Below are 20227 nucleotides of genomic sequence, written 5' to 3' on the forward strand. Positions count from 1 at the left end.
TCTCAACAAATTCAAAGTAGGAATTAGAATTTAAGGGGTTTGAATTTGAAACCATGTGGAGGACATCTTTTGTGTGTGTGCGCGTGCGCACGTGCCCGCGTGTGTATCTATATATAGCGCACCAAAATAAACTATCATAGTTCAAGGGCACCAGAAGGTTGTCAATCTATTGGACAACCTCAAAAGCAACTTTGTTGTACAGCACCTATGCTCTCTTTGTACACAATCATCATCCCAATAGTTAATTACTATTAAGGCAGTGTGAAAACACCTAATAGTAATAATTAATTACTATTAAGGCAGTGTAAAAACACCTAATAGTAATAACTAATTACTATTTAGGGCAGTGTAAGATGCACAATAGAAAATTTAATGTTGTATATATGCTATTCTTTTGGTGTTCTCTCCTTCACTTATCCCAAAATCCAAATGCTATCTCCTTAAATTTCTTAAAAATGCACTTAAATACATGTGAGGATTAAATAACAGAATGAATTCGAAATCGTTAGCTCTAAGTACTTCATTTGAGACACGAACCACCGCTATCCACTGATGTTGATCATCAAGAGCTGATGTTTTTCACATGATCAAGGGTAGATCCATGAGTATACAATACAATGTTATTCACCGACGCCTATATTAATCAAGAATTAACCTCTTCTATAATCAAGAATTAACCTGTATCATGTGATCGAGAGTAGACCATGGGCATACAATACAAGTGAAACATCCATGGCAAATTTCTCATAGTTGTACAATGCTCATGCTATAATTGACTGAAACATGCTCTTCTTATATCAATCTTATTTAAATAATGGGATGTTAAATATCTTCTTCGTGTAACAAAGTTAGTGCCAGTATAAAATTTACCTACTCAAATAGAGCTAGTTCTTGGTTCCTCACCTTGGAAAAGGGTTTGTAAGATTCCTTGGTCTATTGCCTCTAAGGCATTTGGGGCACTAGAGATACTTTGTTGCAAGGGTAGACTCATGGCTTGAGAGTCTCCCGCGAACAATGAGCCATGGCGAAGGCCCAAGAGTTCCATTGGGGACAAATTGTGTGTAGGTGCTGTGGGAACAAAAGGTTGGAAAGAGTCATGTTGATGGGATGTTGCATCACTTTGGGAATGGAGGGCTTGTAGTTGTTGATCCGGACGAGAATGATTGTGAACTCCTTCGTATGTTGTAACAACATACTCTGGCTCTTGCGCTTGCCGCTCGACATGCTTTTTGACCTTGCATTGTTTATCTGTGCACTTGTAATAGCTCCTATCAACACACAAAACACGTCGTTAGGTATCATTGCCTTCAATAGTAAAATCGACGAGTAAGTTCAATTAACAACAAATGAGTGCAAATCCATGAAGGTAAGTAGCAAGATTAGAAATTTTGGGGTATACAAATCATGAAGACATATTTTGATACTATGGAGTCTACCACAAGAAGTTTTGGACAAATTCTCACAATAACTCCCACATTGTGACGTACCTCAACATCATGAGCTTCTGTGAGGGAGGGACCGCATACCTAGCTAGGTACGATTGGGGGCAGGGGACCGCCGGCCCGGTGGGGGGCCGGGGTCCCCTGCCCCCAATCGTACCTAGCTAGGTATGTGGTGCCTCTCAAGCAGAAGCTCATGATGTTATGCATTGTATGAAAAATACTGATGAAAAAGCCTCTGTTTTCCTACACGAGAAAATTTCTAAATCTTCTTCTGTATACGTTGCCCTGTATCTAACAAGGAGGTGTGCCAAATAGTGTGTGTATGTGTATGCAAAGTCTCAAATAATTGTGATACATAGGCTTTGAGTTTTCGTTATACTTGTATTATACTTCTTTGATGCTTGAGGTAACAATCACAATCACAGGTCTCCTAAGAATGCAATGGTTTGAGATCCCAAATTCCAATAGCCCCACCTACGAGTGTTAAATGGTTCAAGGGTGCATGCGGCAAGGTTGTGAGTTCAAGCCCTAGGGTTGACAATCCTACTTATTTGTCGTCAAACGTCCCCTAGTAGGGCTACATGTTCCATGGTACACCTTGCAATTTCTCAAGTACGAATGCTTGCTTGAAGATCTCTCATGTGCCCACGAAAGACTTCTTGGATATTCTTTTTCCACGACTTTAGCACCAGACTCTATGTGTCGCTCCTAGAGCCCTAGCCAATTGAATGGACTATGCACGCCAAGCTTTTCTTGCATATTGTTTTTCCATGACTTTAACACATCTCTTGTCCACTACTTGTCCTTCATGACTCAGATTATGGGTTTCAGTGTGGCCAAGCGACATTGATAGCACTCGGGGATGATTTGTGACACCTCGCACGAGAAAGTGCGATTTGCTATTAAAAAAGAAAAGTTACTCCCGTAGCCGAATGGAATTGGCAAGTGAGGCTGAGGTTGTAGCTATTTTCAAGTGTAGGGTAAAGGGGCCAAGTTAAGGCCGCCTAAGTCGCGTCAGGGATTGCAGAGCCCATTGTGCATCGTTTTAAACATGGAGTAGCGCAGAAGCTAAAGGTGAGATCTACACACAACAAAAAACTGAGCGTGAGAGCGTATGACGCACGAGATTGCCAAATATTTCTAGTGTAATAAAATTGGGGGTTTGAAGCGAGACACCATGGTGGGAGTAATGCGCCGTTTTGCCAACAAGGCTTGCTCTCGAGATGTCACGGTGGAGATTAAAAGATTTTCCGCTCTAACCACTCTACCAACGGGCTTTTCATGTCCATATATTGGTGCAAGGTGATTTTGAAAAGGGGGTTAGGAGGGTCCCTAGTTAGGAGGTCCCACGAGGGACCGGCTTTTTATTGGCCCTTTTACCGTAAGTGTTCATATTTGTTCTTTCTAACATGCACTTTTGATAAACATGGATATTTTTCAAAGTGGAGTACAAATAGGACAATTACCTTGACCTTCTAGAATCTCTATCTCTCTCTATCTCTCCGAAACCTTTGAGGGCTCTTGAATAATTTTCCTCATCCCCCTCCCTCATCTATACGTGCCACAGGAGAAGTCAAGGGATCAAATTTGATCCATCGTTGATCAAATTTGGTCTTGCAAAAAAGTTAGGGTTCCCCCTTTGTCGCAAGCGCCTTCGAACCTTGGACGATCCCCTGACGAGGCCCAACCCTCACCATTTGAGCTAATGCGTGTCGTTGAACAACATACATCGTCGATCCCTTGAGCCCTTGTGTATAAAAATCTTGCCCCCCTTTGTTGTGGAGATCCGAGAGCCCAAAGCGCACGCACCACCGATCACTCGTCCCCATCGTCGATCCCTTGAGTCCCCTCCTGTGGCACTTATAGACGAGGGCCCCCCTCCCCTCTCTCTCTCTCTCACACACACACACACACATACACATGCATGCACCCCCCTTCTCTTACTCTGTCATTATTACCCCCCTTTCTCGGAAGCGAATGTGCACACTCACGTCATTTTGAGGTCTTCAAGTTGCATTGTAAGGAATATTTGTTATGTCCATCCATAATTCTCTCTTTCGAAAGAGGGTTTCATTTATAGTGTAACGTGGTCCAAACATGAGGGTTGCATTTCAATGGGGGTGATATGGACTCAATGTTTATTTCAAGAGATACGAGTTATTTTCAATGCGAACACCTAGCAAAAGATAGAGAGTGGCCGATCCTACTGAGCTAGTCATTCAGGTAGACCCCCAATAATACGAAATTCAAAAGTCAATCAATGAAAATGTGAAAATGGCTTATTAAAGTTAAACCTTTAAAAATAATCTAATAATTACTTGATATAATTTGATTTAATATTTTATGATCACTTTTCCTTGGAGAAGAGATAAAACCAATCATAACTCACACACCACTTAAAAAATATGATGGTCTCACGGTTGCCTGTTGCAGTCTCCATGACCTAGGTCACGGAGGTCGAGTACTCACAAAGACGTTTGCTTCGATTCCCACGAGATTTGTACGATTGAAACGAACGAAAATACTATAGTCTTCCCTTTAAATAAATTGCTAACGTGAAATATCTTAATAAACTTTCTAACGAACGATATGTTTGGATTTACTGTTAGTCTTGTTAACGTTTTGAGACCAAGGCACAACACTAGTCTGCCCAAAAAGAAAAAAAGAAGAACAAATGAGCTCCCCTTCTTTAAGGGTATCTGTGTCTTTTTGCTCCTGACTTTACCGTTAGTCTTGTTGACGTTCGTAAACCATGCACAATACTAGTCTGCTCAAAAAGAGAAGAACAAATGAGCTCCCCTTCTGTAAGGGGATCTAGGCCTTTTTGCTCTTGGATTTTCTATTAGTGTTGTTGACGTTGCTAGACCAACGCGCAACACCAGTCTGCTCAAAAAGAAAAAAACAGAAGAACGAATGGAGCTCCCCTTCTGTAAGGGGATCTCTGCCTTTCTACTTTTGGCTTCATCCTTGCATTTTGAATAGCGTGGTGGACAAGGTGGGTGATGTGGCAAGTCACTTCCCTTGGTGGCATTCCCCTAGCCAGAATCAGCTGTAGAGGTCTTTTTGCTTCGGTTATGTAGTCCCAAGTAGCCACTTTTAGCGTCAGAGTGGCTCCCTTTGTCAGTTGATGTATGTGAATTTCAAAACTGTGGTATGTATAGATGCGATGGCTCGAGATGATAATGGCTTGCCTTGTTTTTGTTTGGTTTTAATGCAAATCTCACTCACAAATTGTGAGTTTGGAAAAAAAAGGGGTGTAACGCAAAAAAGCGTAGAGCTTGATTGTGTGATCCTTCTTACAAGCCATCCAGTCTCGTCACTTGGTTGATGGATGTACCATCATCAGATTGAAATCACAGGTCAAGAGCTTAAAGGTTGAAAAGAGGAGGCTATTAAAGGAGGAGCGCAACTGCTCTCTGCAATGGCAGATCTTGTTGTTCCAAAGCGATTGTGCTCTTCACGAGAGAATGATCACAACCAATAAGTATACCTTTTGAGGTGATTAAATTGATATGCACAATGTTCTCTCTCTAGCTTTATCGGATGGTAACCGACTAAGCAACAAGAAAGCGAAGGCATGCAACTAGGCTTTTCATATTTCAAATTACTATCTATTTTCCATGGGGTAATCAATTTCTCATACCATTCTCTTTTCTTATACTATAAAGCTCTCTCATTATGCTTAAGAGAGAGTAGTAGATTAATTTAGGTGATGAGAGAGCGTGTGCCCTCTACTTAATGTCTTTCTTCTAGAAGAAGAATCAACAAGGTGAAAAGTCACCCCTTGAAGTTGAACCAGTGTTAGAAAAAAACCGGGGTCCAATGTATTTTAACCGGCTGAAATCCTAAAATCCCGGTTAGATTTTGAGCTTGCCTTGAAGAAAACCGGGACGTTTTCACAATTTCTAGTGTAATTATCGGCAAAAGCTTTAAATTTTGACCTAAAAACCGGGAGAATTTCAAGCTTGCCCTTATTTTCTTCGGTTAGGAAAATTGTATGTCCCCTTCCATGGCCTCCATGTTGCATATTCTCTCTAACTGAATTCACAACGTGTTTCTGGTGAAAAAGAAAAAGGACGAGAAAGAGTGTGTACTCGATGTCCCTCTTTGTAGAAATAGGAAAACAGATTGTCAACTATTCCACATAGTGGCTTACATATGCCAAGTCAATGCTTAACTTGCCATGTGGCTCATCTACAAGATTTATCCAACGGCCCACGATTGCTTCAAAAAAAGTTCGCATGCTATTATTAAGGCCTTATGTAGGCCAAAAGTAGGAAAAAATTGCATGCCATCATCAAATTTGCTACGTGGCAATAATCGACAAGCTGAATCCAACGGTTTGTAATTGTTCCCAATGATTTTGGCCATGTGGCCCCTCTCTCTCTCTCTCTCTCTCTCTCTCTCTCTCTCTCTCTCTCTCTCAAGTGTGGAAGATTGGTTAGAACAGGCTCATGGGGTTGGTCTTGCAACTGCATATTGCTTGCAAATAAGAGTAACATAATGTCATAGTCTTGACATCTTCTTGGAAAGAAACACCTCTTCTTTGGAGGACGGTTCAAATTGAACCACCCTCTCTTTATCTAGGGCTGGGTACAGATGCGATGGCGACAAAGAAAGGGACAGGTGCGAGCGTCCCTGTTGGAGCACTGAGATTGGGCATAAAAAAGAAGGTTCTTCTTCGGACCCACCCAAAATTGCCCCCCCCCCCCCCCCCCCCCCCCCCCCCCCCCCCCTCTCTCTCTCTCTCTCAAGAGTGAGACTATTGTGCACTTTTCAACAAGAAACATTGGCAATCGAGTGTGCGCTTGATGGCACACTCTGCAACTCACTAGCCTTACCATTATGTTTCTTCTTATTGGTTGTTCAGAGGATGCGCCCTTTAAATATATTGCATTGCCTCTGTCTTGTGTGAACAAGGAAGTTGTCGGTGGTCTTGTCTGAACCTGCCCTATGATTTGAAGATGCACAACTGGCCGACGATGCTATCTAGAGTATATGTGAATGCATAATTAGACAACGATCGCCTCTAAAGGCGCTTTTGGCAGGTTTATGGAAAGATCATTGTATCCCATTTCCCTCTTCAGGATGTGGTAATGCATGTGCATGTTAGAGTTATAAATAAGGAGTCATTCAGACTCTTGAAGAAGTTGCACTCGACTTCCACCTTAAGTTCAAATTGCACACTCTTTTTTGAAGATGAGAGCTTACACAACTCTAGCCATCCAATGGGCTTGACATCTCTCTAGCTGCGAGCCCGAGGTTGAGCTACACGATTGCCCTCCAGCCATTTGGTGGGCTCAAAACCTTCAGCATCCGAGGGGTAGTGCCGCCTGCTATAATGGTGAGTCCAGAACAACATGACTAGCCTCCCGACCAACTGGCGCTCGCCACAAAAGCGTTTTGCCCCTGTCTCGATTGCTTGAGCGGGCAGTCTTAGAGCCAGGTCGTAGGGGAGTAGGGGGAGGATGTTTACCAATTTCAAAAATTTCAAAAATGCTTGGGCGAAATCCGAAGGCTTCCAATAACCCTACTGTCACTTTGAAAAAGGGGGGGCTTAAGCGAAGGTTACGGGAGAGATGCCTCCTCCTTCATCGTAGGGTTACAAGAGCCAATGAGAGCAAAGCACGTGCGCCGCTTTTTCCTGCGCTGGAATGAAGCTGGGTCCGACTCTAAAGTGGTGCACAAAAGAATTTCGCCCATGTCTTAACCGCTTGAGCGGGCGCCCAAGTGCTGCAACTATGCCAAAATTGGCATAGCTACAAGAAGACTGGCGCCTACGACATTAAAAACTTCTGGTGTAGAATCTCTGTTTCAGTTGACCGACTCAAAAGCAGTCGGGATCGTAAAAACTCAAAAAGTATGAAAAGCACATGTGCGCCTCTCGTTATAAGTTGACCCACATCAACGGCCAGTGTTGCAAAGGAGGTTGGGTCCCGACTCCCGTGAGTGTGTGGTGATGTGTGTGTGAGAGAGAGCGCCAACCCCTGTGTGTGTGTTTGTGTGTGTGTGTGTGTGAGAGAGAGAGAGAGAGAGAGAAAAAGCACGTTTTGTGTGTGCGTACGCGTCGTCTGGCCTCAAAATGCGCCTATCAATCGGTCTCCGGGCCCCCGTCTCAATGGTCTGCTGATCTAGAAAGCGGGTATCAAAGTTCATGTTGATGCCGATAAATTGGGTCGCATTTGTATTGAGATTGAGAACAGCTCTCCGTCTTGTGTCCCACAACACACACACTCTCTCTCTCTCTCTCTCTCTCTCTCTCTCTCACTCACACACACACTCTCTTTCTCTCTCTCTCTCTCTCTCTCTCTCTCTCTCTCTCTCTCTCACACACACACACACACACACATCCATCGCCCTTCCAGCTTGTATTAGGTGTTTTTCTTCCAATTATTGAGATCGTGTACCTTGTGCATGGTGTTATCCTTTTCAATACCTATACTTTCTAACCATAGTATATATGCAATCCATCACTAATCACTTTGCTTGTTCCAAGGATAAAAGGTACCCATATATATTGTAGGAAAAATAAATTAAGATATAGGGCTCATGCTACTCACATGCTTTTAGAAGAAACAAGCTAGCATGTGATTGGTCATGTGACCATAAAATATGCCAATAAGATCTGTATCTCATTGGTTCAAGGTGTCTATGTACTCGACGCGTATCGACCTAAGTTCGCTTCCCAACCACATCCTCATAACAAAATAAAAAATAAACGCAAAATTCTAATTTTCTGTAGTTAATTATGTAATGCCATTGTCTTTCAGGCTTTTCACTTCATTAAACAAATTGGGAAGAGCAAAAGAGTGAGCCTTTACTCTAATGGGTGTGTGTTTAGTATGCATGCATACCTTGGGTATGGGCTGTTTTTAACTGGTTTTTGGCCATACTTCCTCCACTTGTAGCCATCATCTAACACCTCAACATCACTTTGGATCTTGATCGCCAGCTTCGCCCCTCTTTCCCTCTTTGGCTTCTTGGTGGCACGTGCCGGCTTCGACACCCTGCATATTCAATCTCACTCTATTAAGATATTTAAAAAAGGTCATCAATAATTCGTGCATAATTAAAAGTGGCAACATTGACACAATTGTGTGCATGTGAAATTGTCACATGCATGAGTCACATCACAAGGTCAAGGCCATATATGCCACATATTATGTATGCTCGTAGAACTGCATCAATTACTCATACATATGTGCAAGTGGGTGGCACATGGATGACATGCATAAAATATGCATGTATGCTTGTATGTATGTATATACATAGAAGCATGCATGCATAATACACACACACACCCATGCTATACACACACTATGCATTAGATACACACATTTATTGTATATATGCCCATAAAACTACATGAATAGCTCATACATACTTGTCGACAAGTGGCACATGGGCGGCATGCGGACCGCCACATGTATTTGCTAATGGGATCAGGTATGTCATCAAAAGTGCAAAAAATGGTATCAAGTGACATCTAATCAATGCAATGATGTGACAAAAATGGTCTTGTTGTTGGGGTTTGACTCATGTGATTTTTGCAACCCACGTGAGAGAGGCAAAGCCAAATTGATGTAGCCATGATTGATGATCAGAATGCAAGCTGATGAAGAAGACAAATTTGCTGTATGTGAAAGTTGAGTACTAATTGAAAGGATTAGGAAAGTGGCCGAGACCCATTTTTTTTGTCTCTCTCTTTGTGGTTAAAACTTAAAAAAAGGGATGTCTTTCACCTTTTAGCCTTTTGCAAGTTATGGTTTGCAGGCACTCAGTAACTCCCAAAGACAGGGATCCAAATAAATAAGTTGCACATCACCTTTTATTGAGTTGCCTTTTATTTATTGTAACCACCTGTAAGTGGTGCCATATCCCTTTCTATAGCTATAATTCCTATGCATACCTGACCATCTAAAATATGGCACTATCCTCCTTCTCATTGAAGATCAAACCTACAAACGATCATGCCGGTGCAATGTGCGTCCCCGGGCCTTATATCTTGTGTATTCAAGAGATTATTAATAATACCTCTATATACATGTCATATTTACAGTGTCTGCCTATTTAAAAAACTCCGCCCCCCATCTAATGTACCATAAGTATACATTTTGAAGTATTAATAATTCTCTTCGATTAATTCATGTGATATGATAAACATTTTGAAAAGTGACCATCCAAGGAGGTACACCGGGAGCACATGAGTATATCCATAGGTGTGAAAATATGCAGTTAATTTTCACATGCATCCACGTATGTGCGGCTTTAGAATGCTCTGAGTTTCTTCATTAGAAGAGGACCAACATATGTCTTGTTCAAGCTCTTCGCATGAGGCTTAATTATCCCAAAAAATGGAAAGTATGCAAGCAGTATTGCAACTATGCCAGAAAGGGCATACTTATAATTGAACTCGCGGCTTTGTTGAAACTATGCCACTGCAAGCGCGAGCATTGTCTAAAATATGTGTGCAATCACATAGTCTTTGGTGGTGCTCATGAGTGGTAATGCACAAGATACATAATAGAGAGGTAAGATTGGAGAAATAAACAAAGATGTGGTCGATGATTAGGGTTTTAAAACTAGAAAATCAGACAAATATGCCCACATTGCACAACATATGCAACTAGAGATGGAAGAGCAAGACATTCCAGCGGAATCGCGATAGGTACTCTTTCCACACTCGCTGGACCAGTACTGATCTACTTTAATTTCTACTCCCTTTTTGCATCATATTTTGCATTGAAGTTTTCTACATTGTACAGATGAAGAAGCATAAAGGAGCTTCTAAACGAAGATCTATTGCTCTGATACACAGTTTTGTTGGCCAAAATGGAGGCCATCCACAGGAGTCCAAAAAGGCTCTAAAAGGCTACAACAGAATCATGAATCAAAACAAAATGTACTCAGATGCAGGAATCCTAAAAGAGCTTGTAGTGCACTGTGGGCAATTAAATCAATATTTTGCTGCCTGAAGTCCACCAAAGAAGGTCTCCTTTTCTACAACATCTACAGAAGCCTCTAAACTAATGAATTAAAAAAGCATATCAACTTCATCTTTCTACCTACACTCATCAGAATCTAAGTTGCATACTTCAAATCAATCCACAGTGAATTTGCTCCTATTTGTCCCACTTTTTGAAGTGAGTACTGTGCCTGCCCTCCCCCTTCGGCCTTTAAGAGACCTGATTGAATCCAAGCTCTTAGAAGCTATGGATATATTGACTTTCTCCTTAATGCTCAATTCGCATGCATCAGGTCATTAAGAGTCCCATTCTCAATGAAAACCCAAGACAAACCCAGACATTGAGATTATGACTTGATATGAAGGATTTGATGGGTTTTTGCCCATCTGATGAAATTCATCATCAAGCAAAGGAATCCATGAACAGAGTAATAAGCATCAAATGGATGTAGGCTTTTATCTCATTTGATGTGCAGGGTTTTAAAGCTTCTTTCTAATAATTACAATTAATCATGACATGATGCATGAAAATTAAGTTTAGTACATTAGGATTTCCAATGAGCTATAATTAGGATTAATACCAATGAGTTATAATTAGGATTGCCAATGAGCTATAATCAGGGCTACCAATGAGTTAGCTGACGAATTATGCACTTTGTTGCTTATACAAGCAGAGCTTGTATATATTACGTAAAGAAAGATACTAATATTAAGAGTAGTTAATCACTGTCCTCAATAATCAAAATTGCCTTAACTCAATCTGAGAGTAAGTTCAATTGTATAATAACCAATAGATTTTTAGAAATGATGAAAGACATTAATGCTCACTAACATTCAGCAATGAGTTGCAGTGCATTTGGATTAGTACTAGACAAGAATTGTACCTTTTCTTCAGCTGATCCTGATCGTTTGGGCCTGGTCCGGCTGACGTTTCGGCCTTCATGCCGGCTTGAGATGAGGTGGTATCAGAAGAGGGCAAGGGAGCAGCACTACTGAGGTTGTTGAGAGGACCACCACTCTGCATTATAAAGTCATCAAGCGGATCAAGAGCAATATTACTTGTGTCTTCATGAGAGGAGGAATCATCATCAGGCCCGCCATCGCTCGATACTGACGACGCTGGCGTAGAGAAAATATTTGTCTGTTTGGCATAAATGTTCTTATTGCTAGTGGAAACTCCAGCTGGTGCAGCTGTGCTCATTGATGCACTACCCATCATAAGGTTTACATTAGATGCGCTCAAGGCATTGCTAAGGTGCTCTTGCAAAGAGCCTGCTGCCCCATAATTTATGAAGTCATTACTCATCTGCTCCAAAATTTCCTCTATGCTACTCCCTGCTTGCTGAAAATCACTGTTGTACTGCATAGCGTCGCTGCCATGGGGAGGCAGCGGCTGTGCCGCAAGCGCCCGATTGTGCTCATCCCCGAAATTTAGCAAATTTGTATGTGAAGAAGAAGGGGAGGCAGCTAGCCCGCCTGCAAGATGAGCTGCTGGAAGGGATTGCAAGGATTGCAGAAACGTGGAGAGCCAGGAGGATGGCAAATTACTGCCAGAGAGGTCAATATCCTGCTCCCGCGCAGTGCTTATGAGGTTCTCTACTTCAATGGTATTTAAGGCAGAAGCAGAGCTATCATGAAGGGGGTCACTAATTAGGGCAGCTTCTATCTTTATATTACCCATGAGTGGCTGATCAGAGAGAGCAGAATTGTTCTGATTAGAGCTAATTGGAGACGGGCTGAAGCCCATTGAACATGGGCTGGAGGCCATTGATGATGGGTTATGCAGCTGAGGAGTAGAGTAGAAGCCAGGATTCAAGCTCTCCATAGCCAGGCCAGTACTGGAATTATTGAGAATACTCATACTTGTGCAGGTGGGTTCTTGCTCATTCATCATGTTGCTAAGGCTCTGCTCATCCCACTTCTGAAGAATTTCCCTCCAATCGCCCTCTTGATCATCAACCATATTAGCTCCAGAATGGAAATTTTCCTCCATAAAACACCCCGATGGGGCCGTGATTAAGGGCAATCAGAGAGTTAATGAAGCTCTAATTACACGATTAAGGTATGTGACTAGCAGAGAATTAATGGCAGAAATGAGCAGAACAGGCGATATTAGCGCTAGGGGAAGAAGAAGATGGGGCTGTGTTTATAGAGCAGAGATGGGTTTCTTGCAGGGGAGCAGCAGTACGTGAGTGTGTGTGTGTGTGTGTGTGTGTCTTCTAGGTGTGTCTTTGTGGGTATAGATTCAGATATGCAAACAAGCAAAATGAATGTTGTGTATATATGTATGGGACCTGTGAGAGTGATAGGTTTCACACGAGTCCGGCGGGCCGTGCCTTAGTCTTTGAAGCCCCCAAAGAGAGGGCTGCAGCCTGCGACCCATTCTCCTTTTGAATTCAAAGTCAACCTGGTCTTTTAGAATGACTTGATAAAAGAAGGGGGTTTATTTTAACCATAAAGAGTTATAATTTTTCCCTGTTCCAACAGTAACTACTAACTCTCTTTCGAAAGTAGAGAGAGAGAGAGAGAGCAGTGTTCGGGAAAAATCTCTCTAGAAAAGAGCTAAGCCGGAAATTAAGTAAAATACTAGGCAATTTTTACTATTTTGCGCTATTTTCTTTGAAATTTCTAACCGGAGCTTTTTGATCCATCTCCACCTCCATGCAACTGGCCATTTGGATTTATCAACCGGCCCAAGGCTAAGTTGAGGCACACTTTTCCGAGAGAGCGAGAGAGAGGGAGAGAGAGAGAAGGGGGGGGGGGGGGGGGGGGGGGGGGGGGGGAAGAAGAAGAAGAAGAAGAAGTGGAGAATTTTTAATGTCGTAGAAGCACCTCAAAGAGCTTATAGACGAGCCTTGAACTCAAGACTTGTTATTTGAGAGGAAACTAAGTTAACCAATCTACCACACTTGAGGACGATAGAAAGTTAACGTAGTTTCTTCTTCTTCTCTCTCTCTCTCTCTCTCTCTCTCTCTCTCTCTCTCGCACACACACACACACACACACACACACTCTCTCTCTCTCTCTCTCACACACACACACACACACACACACACACACACACACACACACACACACACACACACACACACACACACACACACACACACACACACACACACAAACATCCCTATCAGGTAGGATTTGTTTTCTTTCAGACTTGACCATGTTAAGGCACTATCCCTTGGCAGCCTATTGAGACCTTGAACCCTTAGCCTAATCCATTCTTGGGCTACTGGTATTCTAGTGAAGGAAACTACCTCTTGGTTCAACTAAGTTTCTCCTAGTTATTGGGTGTGAGCAAAACCCTTATGCTGTGGAAACAACCTGACCCCTATGGAGTCCCTATGTCAGGGATACTCTTGGTTCTCTTACTATGTCGGGACACACACACACACACTCACTCACTCACACACATACACACACTTAAGTACACATTTGGATTAATTAAAGGTTTTTCTACGAAAAACCTACCCCTGTTTTAGCTTATTAGGATATTCCAAGGCCTTCCCTTGGCATCATGCGGCATTTTTTGTTTTTGCTACCCTATGTGGGATGCACTCTTTCAATGGGCACTTGCCTTTGGGGTTTAATCCACACAGGAACTCCCCCCATTTGGAGGCATGACTCTTTTACTCTGGCAATAGGACACTTACGTGGGATCATTATGACGAGGATGCCGCTTTTACTTTGGCTTCACTCCCCAATGCCTCACTTTGTGCCTCGCTCTCTAGCCCTTAACCAGTAGCCGTAATCATTCTTTACACTTGCACAACGATTGTGTGTGATTTCTTCCCCAAAAAAAACACCACATCCCCCCCAACCCAACACTGGATTAACCATGGCGGCTTTCGCTGGATAGCATATACCTCATGATGATAACAAGATGATGAACAAATCGAAAGAGATTTGCCAAGATTGGGGCTACTCAGAGCATTTACCGGATGGGTATTTAAACCAGGTGAGGGTTGCTCTATGCCCCTCACTTCTTGGCTTTTGTGTATCATGTGTGTATGTGAAAGAGAGTTTTTTTGAGGGCTTGAACATCTACTTACTATGTGGCTATGGAGATGGTCGAACATAAGGAGGCTTCACAGGTTGGTACTCCACCGGAATGAATTGGGTTTTTTCACTGCACTAATAAGTTTCACGTTGTTCTACACTTTCTAGTTTTCTAAGGGTTGTTATTAAGTACACCTTGGTATGTAGTACCGATCGGTAACATAAATATTGATGGGGGATGGGAGGTTTGGATTGATGATTTATTAACCATGTGCAGTAGGCCTGCCTGTAAAGCTTGCATTGATGTTCAAATGATTTGGTTTTTTTTTCATGTATTAGGCACACTTTTTCATATTTCATATATGGTGTAGTATCCTAGACAAAATACTTAATGGGATGTAGTAAGGGCTGAGTGCGCGTGGTAGTGGTTCCCAAAACTCTTGCAAAAATACCAAGCCTAGCTCTGAAGTATGCCGTTTTTTGGTTATTGACTTGTTGAGACGGGTAACTTGTTACGAAGTGATTTGTGGCATGGTTAAACTTTTGTCTTATTACTGCGTAATCTGAGTTGGTTGGTAAAAAAGGTGGATCGGTATGATATACCCTTGATATTTGAAAACATAACTATGGATTATTGCGGTTAATAGAGTATAGGCATCAGTTGGAATTCTCACTTGATACCACGCTGCTTGAGTTTGTTTTTTTTTTCTTAAAGGGGGGGTGGAGGGTTGGTATGGTATACTCTTGACATTTGCAAGAAAAATGATGGACTATTGTGTAGGAATTATTGATGCTCCTCGCCCCAAAGGGTGTCAGATACTTGGACTCTGGTTTGTGGAATTGGGGTTGTGTGCGTATCATAAATATCGTTCTATTGTTTGCATGCTTTTGATGGATTCTGTTCCATTTGATATTGGGTTGCTGTTGGGTTGCTAGTGGAATAAGGATCCCGCTTTTGATGTATTGTATTGCTCATCGAGAATTGGCTTTTACTATAATTTTTTAATACTATTATGGCTGAGTAGATTGAATCTAGTTAAATTTCTTCACATTAGGAATGGCACTTATTGATACAATCTGAGGTATGATGGGATACCTCTTATCCACTTGGGTCTGTGAAATTTGTTTTTGCTTGACATACTTAGGCCGAGTTTGATGACTAAACCAAACAAAGGAATCTTTGGTGGGTGGTATCTGATGTGGAAGATTTGGTTACTTTATCTTGCCTAATGGCTTTATGAATGGAAGCAATAAAAGTTTTAATGCACTTGAAAGATTTGGATGAGTTGTTTGAATTATCAAGAAAAGAGCTTGACAATCTTGCAAAGTAATTTCTAACGTTGAAGGGCTGATATGGGTATCAAGGGCTGATATGGGTATCAAGACACTTGGATAAGAAGGGGTGGTGGCCTTCTCATCAGAATGATATGTATCTTGATATCTATTTAAGGTCTAATAAAAATTGGGGCTATATAAAAAACATACATATAATTCCTTCCATGAATAAAAAGGATAATAACCTTTTTTTTAAAAGAATTGCAATGAACTTAAAAGACATTATAATACATGAACACTTTGAACAATAGGTCTAAGTTAAAAAAGTTGTAAGTTGGACATGGATAACAATTGATATAGTCCGTGACACCTGTAAAACGCATTCAAGGCTAACATATCTGTTATCTTGTATGAATGGATGCAGGTGAGGACTCTATCCTTTCTTGGATTTTTTTTTGGCTTAAAGCTATTGTCTATCGGATAGTATACCTACTCTTACCACTTGGGAAGTAGTTCTTTATTGGATCACTATCATTGTATACTAAAATGAGGCATCATCCTCATATGCCATGTACAAAGATAATTCTAAGACTGAGTTGTTTTTGTACTAATTTTTTCCTTTTCTCTGAAGCTAACTGTCGTTTGAATGTAAAAGTTCATTTATGTCACTCTCTCTCTCTCTCTCTCTCTCTCTCTCTCTCTCTCTCTCTCTCTCTCTCTCACACACACACACACACACACACACACACACACACACACACATTGTTATACTCTCACGGTTATATAAAACATACCCCAACACCCCCCAATTTTCTCTCTCCCCCCCCCCTTTCTTTTGGCTCTAGCGGGATCTTACTGGGTCACTTTAGTAATAAAACACTCAAAATATGCCATTGCCTGCTATGACCATGGGGTCTAGCCCTTTTATAAAATATGGTACTCATAACTCCCTGGAGAGCCGAGGGTGTTCAATGGTCTCTTCCCTCCTTACGCTGTGAAAGCGGCCTCTCCTCCCTAGCTTTGGATCTCCCCATTCATGGGTATCTGCGTGACGTTCTGTGCAACCACACACTCACAAGGGAGTGCAGCTTGACTCACTTATTATCCCAACACAGAGGACGTGGAGACCATCCTCCTCCTACTATATAAATAGGTGAGGGCGCATCTCTGCCCCTCACTTACCCAGTGTAGTTCTGTTGTGTTTTTCTGAGAGGTCTTACTGCCTGCTTCACAAAAAAGAGATATGGAGCTCACCATGCAGGTGACTCAGGTTTCTCTCTACCCTAGCTCGCTTTGTTACTGGATTTATTGGTTTTTTTTTTTGCACTGTATGCTTTCGTCTGACATTGTAAATTTAACATTAAATGTTTTAGCATAAGGAAGGTTGTTCAACCTTAGTCTTATTCTGCATACGTTCATAATAGGCTTTGTACAAAGGTCAAGGACTGTCGGACATCACACTGCATACAACTGGTATTTTTTTGTTGTTGTATCATTAGGCTCAGCATGAAAATTATGGGAAAATTATGCTTTCTTCTGCTATGTGTTGACATTAAGGTAAGGTAAAACATTATATATTGTGATATGATGGTAGGTGTTTTCACCTTAGACATTTTCTGCCTGCCTTTCTGATAGGACTTATAGCTGTCAGGCTCTGTCGATTTTTCATACTGTGTACAGCTGGTGCTTTTATTGCTCTGGAAGGATAGGTTTTATCAATATGAGTAAAGATTGGTAGGGATAATTTGGCATACATTGGAAAAGGTGAAAATGGGGCTTTGTTCTTGGCTTGCTCAAAACTGGAATTCACTTACTGTTTTTTGAAGAAAAGGGTTTTGTCCCTGAGTGCTAACCAATACTGGTTACAAAAAGGGGGGATATGGTTTGGGAATTAGATTGGTAAGCATGGATAAAGGCTCACTGGTTATTTGGTGGTATTACAAGCTTATTAAACTCATCGTTTTGGTTTTTTAAAGGAGTACTGTTATTACAGGTTTGTTTCCGGGTGCCATAGTACTGTATGAGTTCACTTGCTTTACTGAGGTAACTGCTTAGAGAAGGTATCGTTAGAGATTGGATGGATTAACATGGATAAAAGTCCACTAGTCATTTGGTAAATGATACAAACTGGCAAAAACTCATCGTTTTGATCTTTATATAAGGAGGACAGGATTGGATCTATACACACTGTGTGCAGGGTTGATTGGGTAGGCTGCATACGTTTGCTATATAAAATCTGGTTTTAGGTTGTCTATTACCTCTATCGCATTCACTGGATAGTTATACAATTTTGTATATAAGTACTCCTTAACCTGTTGCACCCCATGCTTTGTAACATACCTCATTTTATCTTACTTAAGAGCCTTGACCTAGTTAAGGTAAGTATACACTATGGGATTATTTTTTCGACTACATTTAACTACATATCATGTACCCCTTGGTTTGGCATGAGGAGGATATGGTACCTAATATCTTCTTGCGTAATAACTGATGCTAGCTCTATGGTTTTCAGAGACTTGGTCTGCTGGCTGCATATGGATTTTTGAATTACTTGGTTACTTCAAGGGTTCCTTGCCACTTAAAAGCGCTGAGAGATGTATTTGATAAAAGTCATACACACCATAGGATGTTTTACATTCCATATACCATGATGAACATTTAACTTAATTGATCTAAAAACAAAACATAAACTAACGTATTATTTTTTGGACTATAATAGAAGTCTTTTTTGAGCTTCGGATAAAATTCATTAAAACTTGAAAGAATTATTGATAGGGGACTATGACACTTGGATTAGAAGGGGTGGTTGCCTTCTAATCAGAATGATGTTTTTTTAGCTAATAAACTTGAAAAAAAAGAAGAACATTTTTATGTCACTAAGCTTGTTAAAATGAAAAAAAGTTTATAAGATGGACATGGATAACAACTGGTATGGTCCATTGATACCTGTAAAACACATCCAAGGCTAACTGAATTGTTGTCTTGTTTGGATGAATGCAGGTAAGGACTCTATCTTATCTTGGAAGGTTTTTTACATTGGCAAGCTACCCTACTCTAGATAAAACACTCACTGATGACTTGGGAAGTTTTTTTACTTTCTGCATACTGAAAGGGGATCTCTTTCCTACAAACATTGTACTTAAATGATTCTAATACTGAGTTGTTTTTGTACATATCTATTCCTTGTTCCATTGCCAACTGTCTTTTGAATGTAAAAATTCAATTATGTCTTATTATCTAAGATTTAACAGCTACACACACATCCTATACATAAGGTTTTTCTTTCCAAGAGAAACCGGGATGCTGGCTTTGGAAATTCTCTTCGAAATTGAGTTCTAAGTTGGACCCACAGTCTGTAATCCCTTGACCGGTTGACTAGTGTTAGGTGGTCCCTTTTAGACTCTTTTTCTGGTTCCCTGCTCACGGCTACTATAGTCTTTGACTTTGCCGATTGAAGGTTTGTTGGCCCAAAAATGTTACATTTACTGCTTCTACCTCTATATACGTTTACACTGTTCCCTTTTCAGGACTACTTACCCTATAGAAAGACAGCTCGCATGAGCACTAATCACAACCCTGAGAATCATGCAAAGGTTCTTCAACAGATTAAGCTTTACCTTAAGGACCATAAACCAAAGAATACCTTGGCAGTTAGAACTAGACCTTTCCTCTCTAGGAAGGCCAAGAATTGTCTTACCTACTATGGCAAGTATAAGTGAACTTCACATCACTGTTTTTGCAGACTCTTGCTCTTTCACAAGGATTGGAACTGACCTCAGAGCCCCTCTCAATGGCCACTTCTCTTGCTCTCAGATGTATTAGCAGCTTCGATGCTTCGCAATTAATTTATGATTCGGCTCTTACCTCTGACAAAAAATTAATGTCTTACATATGTTGTCTTTTAATGATTGGGTCAAAATTTTAGCAACTTTGGATAAAGACTCCATGGAAGGAGTAAATTTAATTTCCCAATACATTGCCCAACTTCCTCTATTATCCTCGCAATATCAGCAAGATCTTGCTCTGATCTCCTCCTCTGGTGCAGATCTGTCTAACTTTCTTAGGAAGCTATGTGGGATTAATCCCTCTTTTGTCTGTGCGCCAGCCACTCCTTCTATTCCACAAACTGGTGGAATCTTCTGCTGGGATAGTGCAGCCCTTGAAGCATTCAAGGAATTTCAAAGTAATCTTTGCTCTCTCAATAACTCAAACCTCCTAGAGATGGTGCCCAAAATTTCTAAAGTTTTTCCTGTCTTGCCCGTGAGACAAATTGAAATTGAATCCCTCGGGGTTGACTATCAGCTTTGGGTCCTGCCCAACAGAGCTTTCTTAGATCCTATTTTGATTGAGACGTGGGTTTACCTTGCCAATGTCCCTGCCTCTATTATGGAAGATTGCAGACTCAAGATTCTTAAAGGAGGGAAATTCTTGGACAAAGGTGAGCTCATCAAAGCACCGTTCAATCTCAATCGCATCGACCACTTCAAGTGCCCCTCAAATATAGGCCTGTACATCCGTACCAAAGGAAACATGGAATTCTCCA

The 20227-nt window shown here is 41.2% G+C and overlaps 1 protein-coding gene across 1 annotated transcript; it reads right to left on the minus strand.

Annotated features, from left to right (window-relative positions):
• Positions 1-555: 555 nt before the first annotated feature.
• On the minus strand, positions 556-12649 carry LOC147452206 (uncharacterized). The gene is made up of 3 exons (XM_086517977.1): positions 11292-12649; positions 8297-8449; positions 556-1268 (listed from the first exon to the last, which is right to left on the minus strand). Exons 1-3 carry the CDS (start codon positions 12398-12400, stop codon positions 875-877), a joined length of 1656 nt encoding a protein of 551 aa, XP_086374103.1. The 5' UTR covers positions 12401-12649; the 3' UTR covers positions 556-874.
• Positions 12650-20227: the final 7578 nt, after the last annotated feature.

This window comes from Adiantum capillus-veneris, chromosome 8 (assembly GCF_014529385.1).
Source record: "Adiantum capillus-veneris isolate H3 chromosome 8, ASM1452938v2, whole genome shotgun sequence".
In the NCBI taxonomy this organism is placed as follows: Eukaryota; Viridiplantae; Streptophyta; class Polypodiopsida; order Polypodiales; family Pteridaceae; genus Adiantum; species Adiantum capillus-veneris.

What these genes read in the sequence shown, in the direction of transcription:
- LOC147452206 (XM_086517977.1), bottom strand. Translation starts at nt 12,400, where the DNA reads ATGGAGGAAAATTTCCATTCTGGAGCTAATATGGTTGATGATCAAGAG. An exon ending in CAGGATCAGCTGAAGAAAAG is followed by an intron (nt 8,450 to 11,291) that starts GTACAATTCTTG and finishes TTGAATATGCAG; the next exon opens with GGTGTCGAAGCCGGCACGTG. An exon ending in AAAAACAGCCCATACCCAAG is followed by an intron (nt 1,269 to 8,296) that starts GTATGCATGCAT and finishes GTGTGTTGATAG; the next exon opens with GAGCTATTACAAGTGCACAG.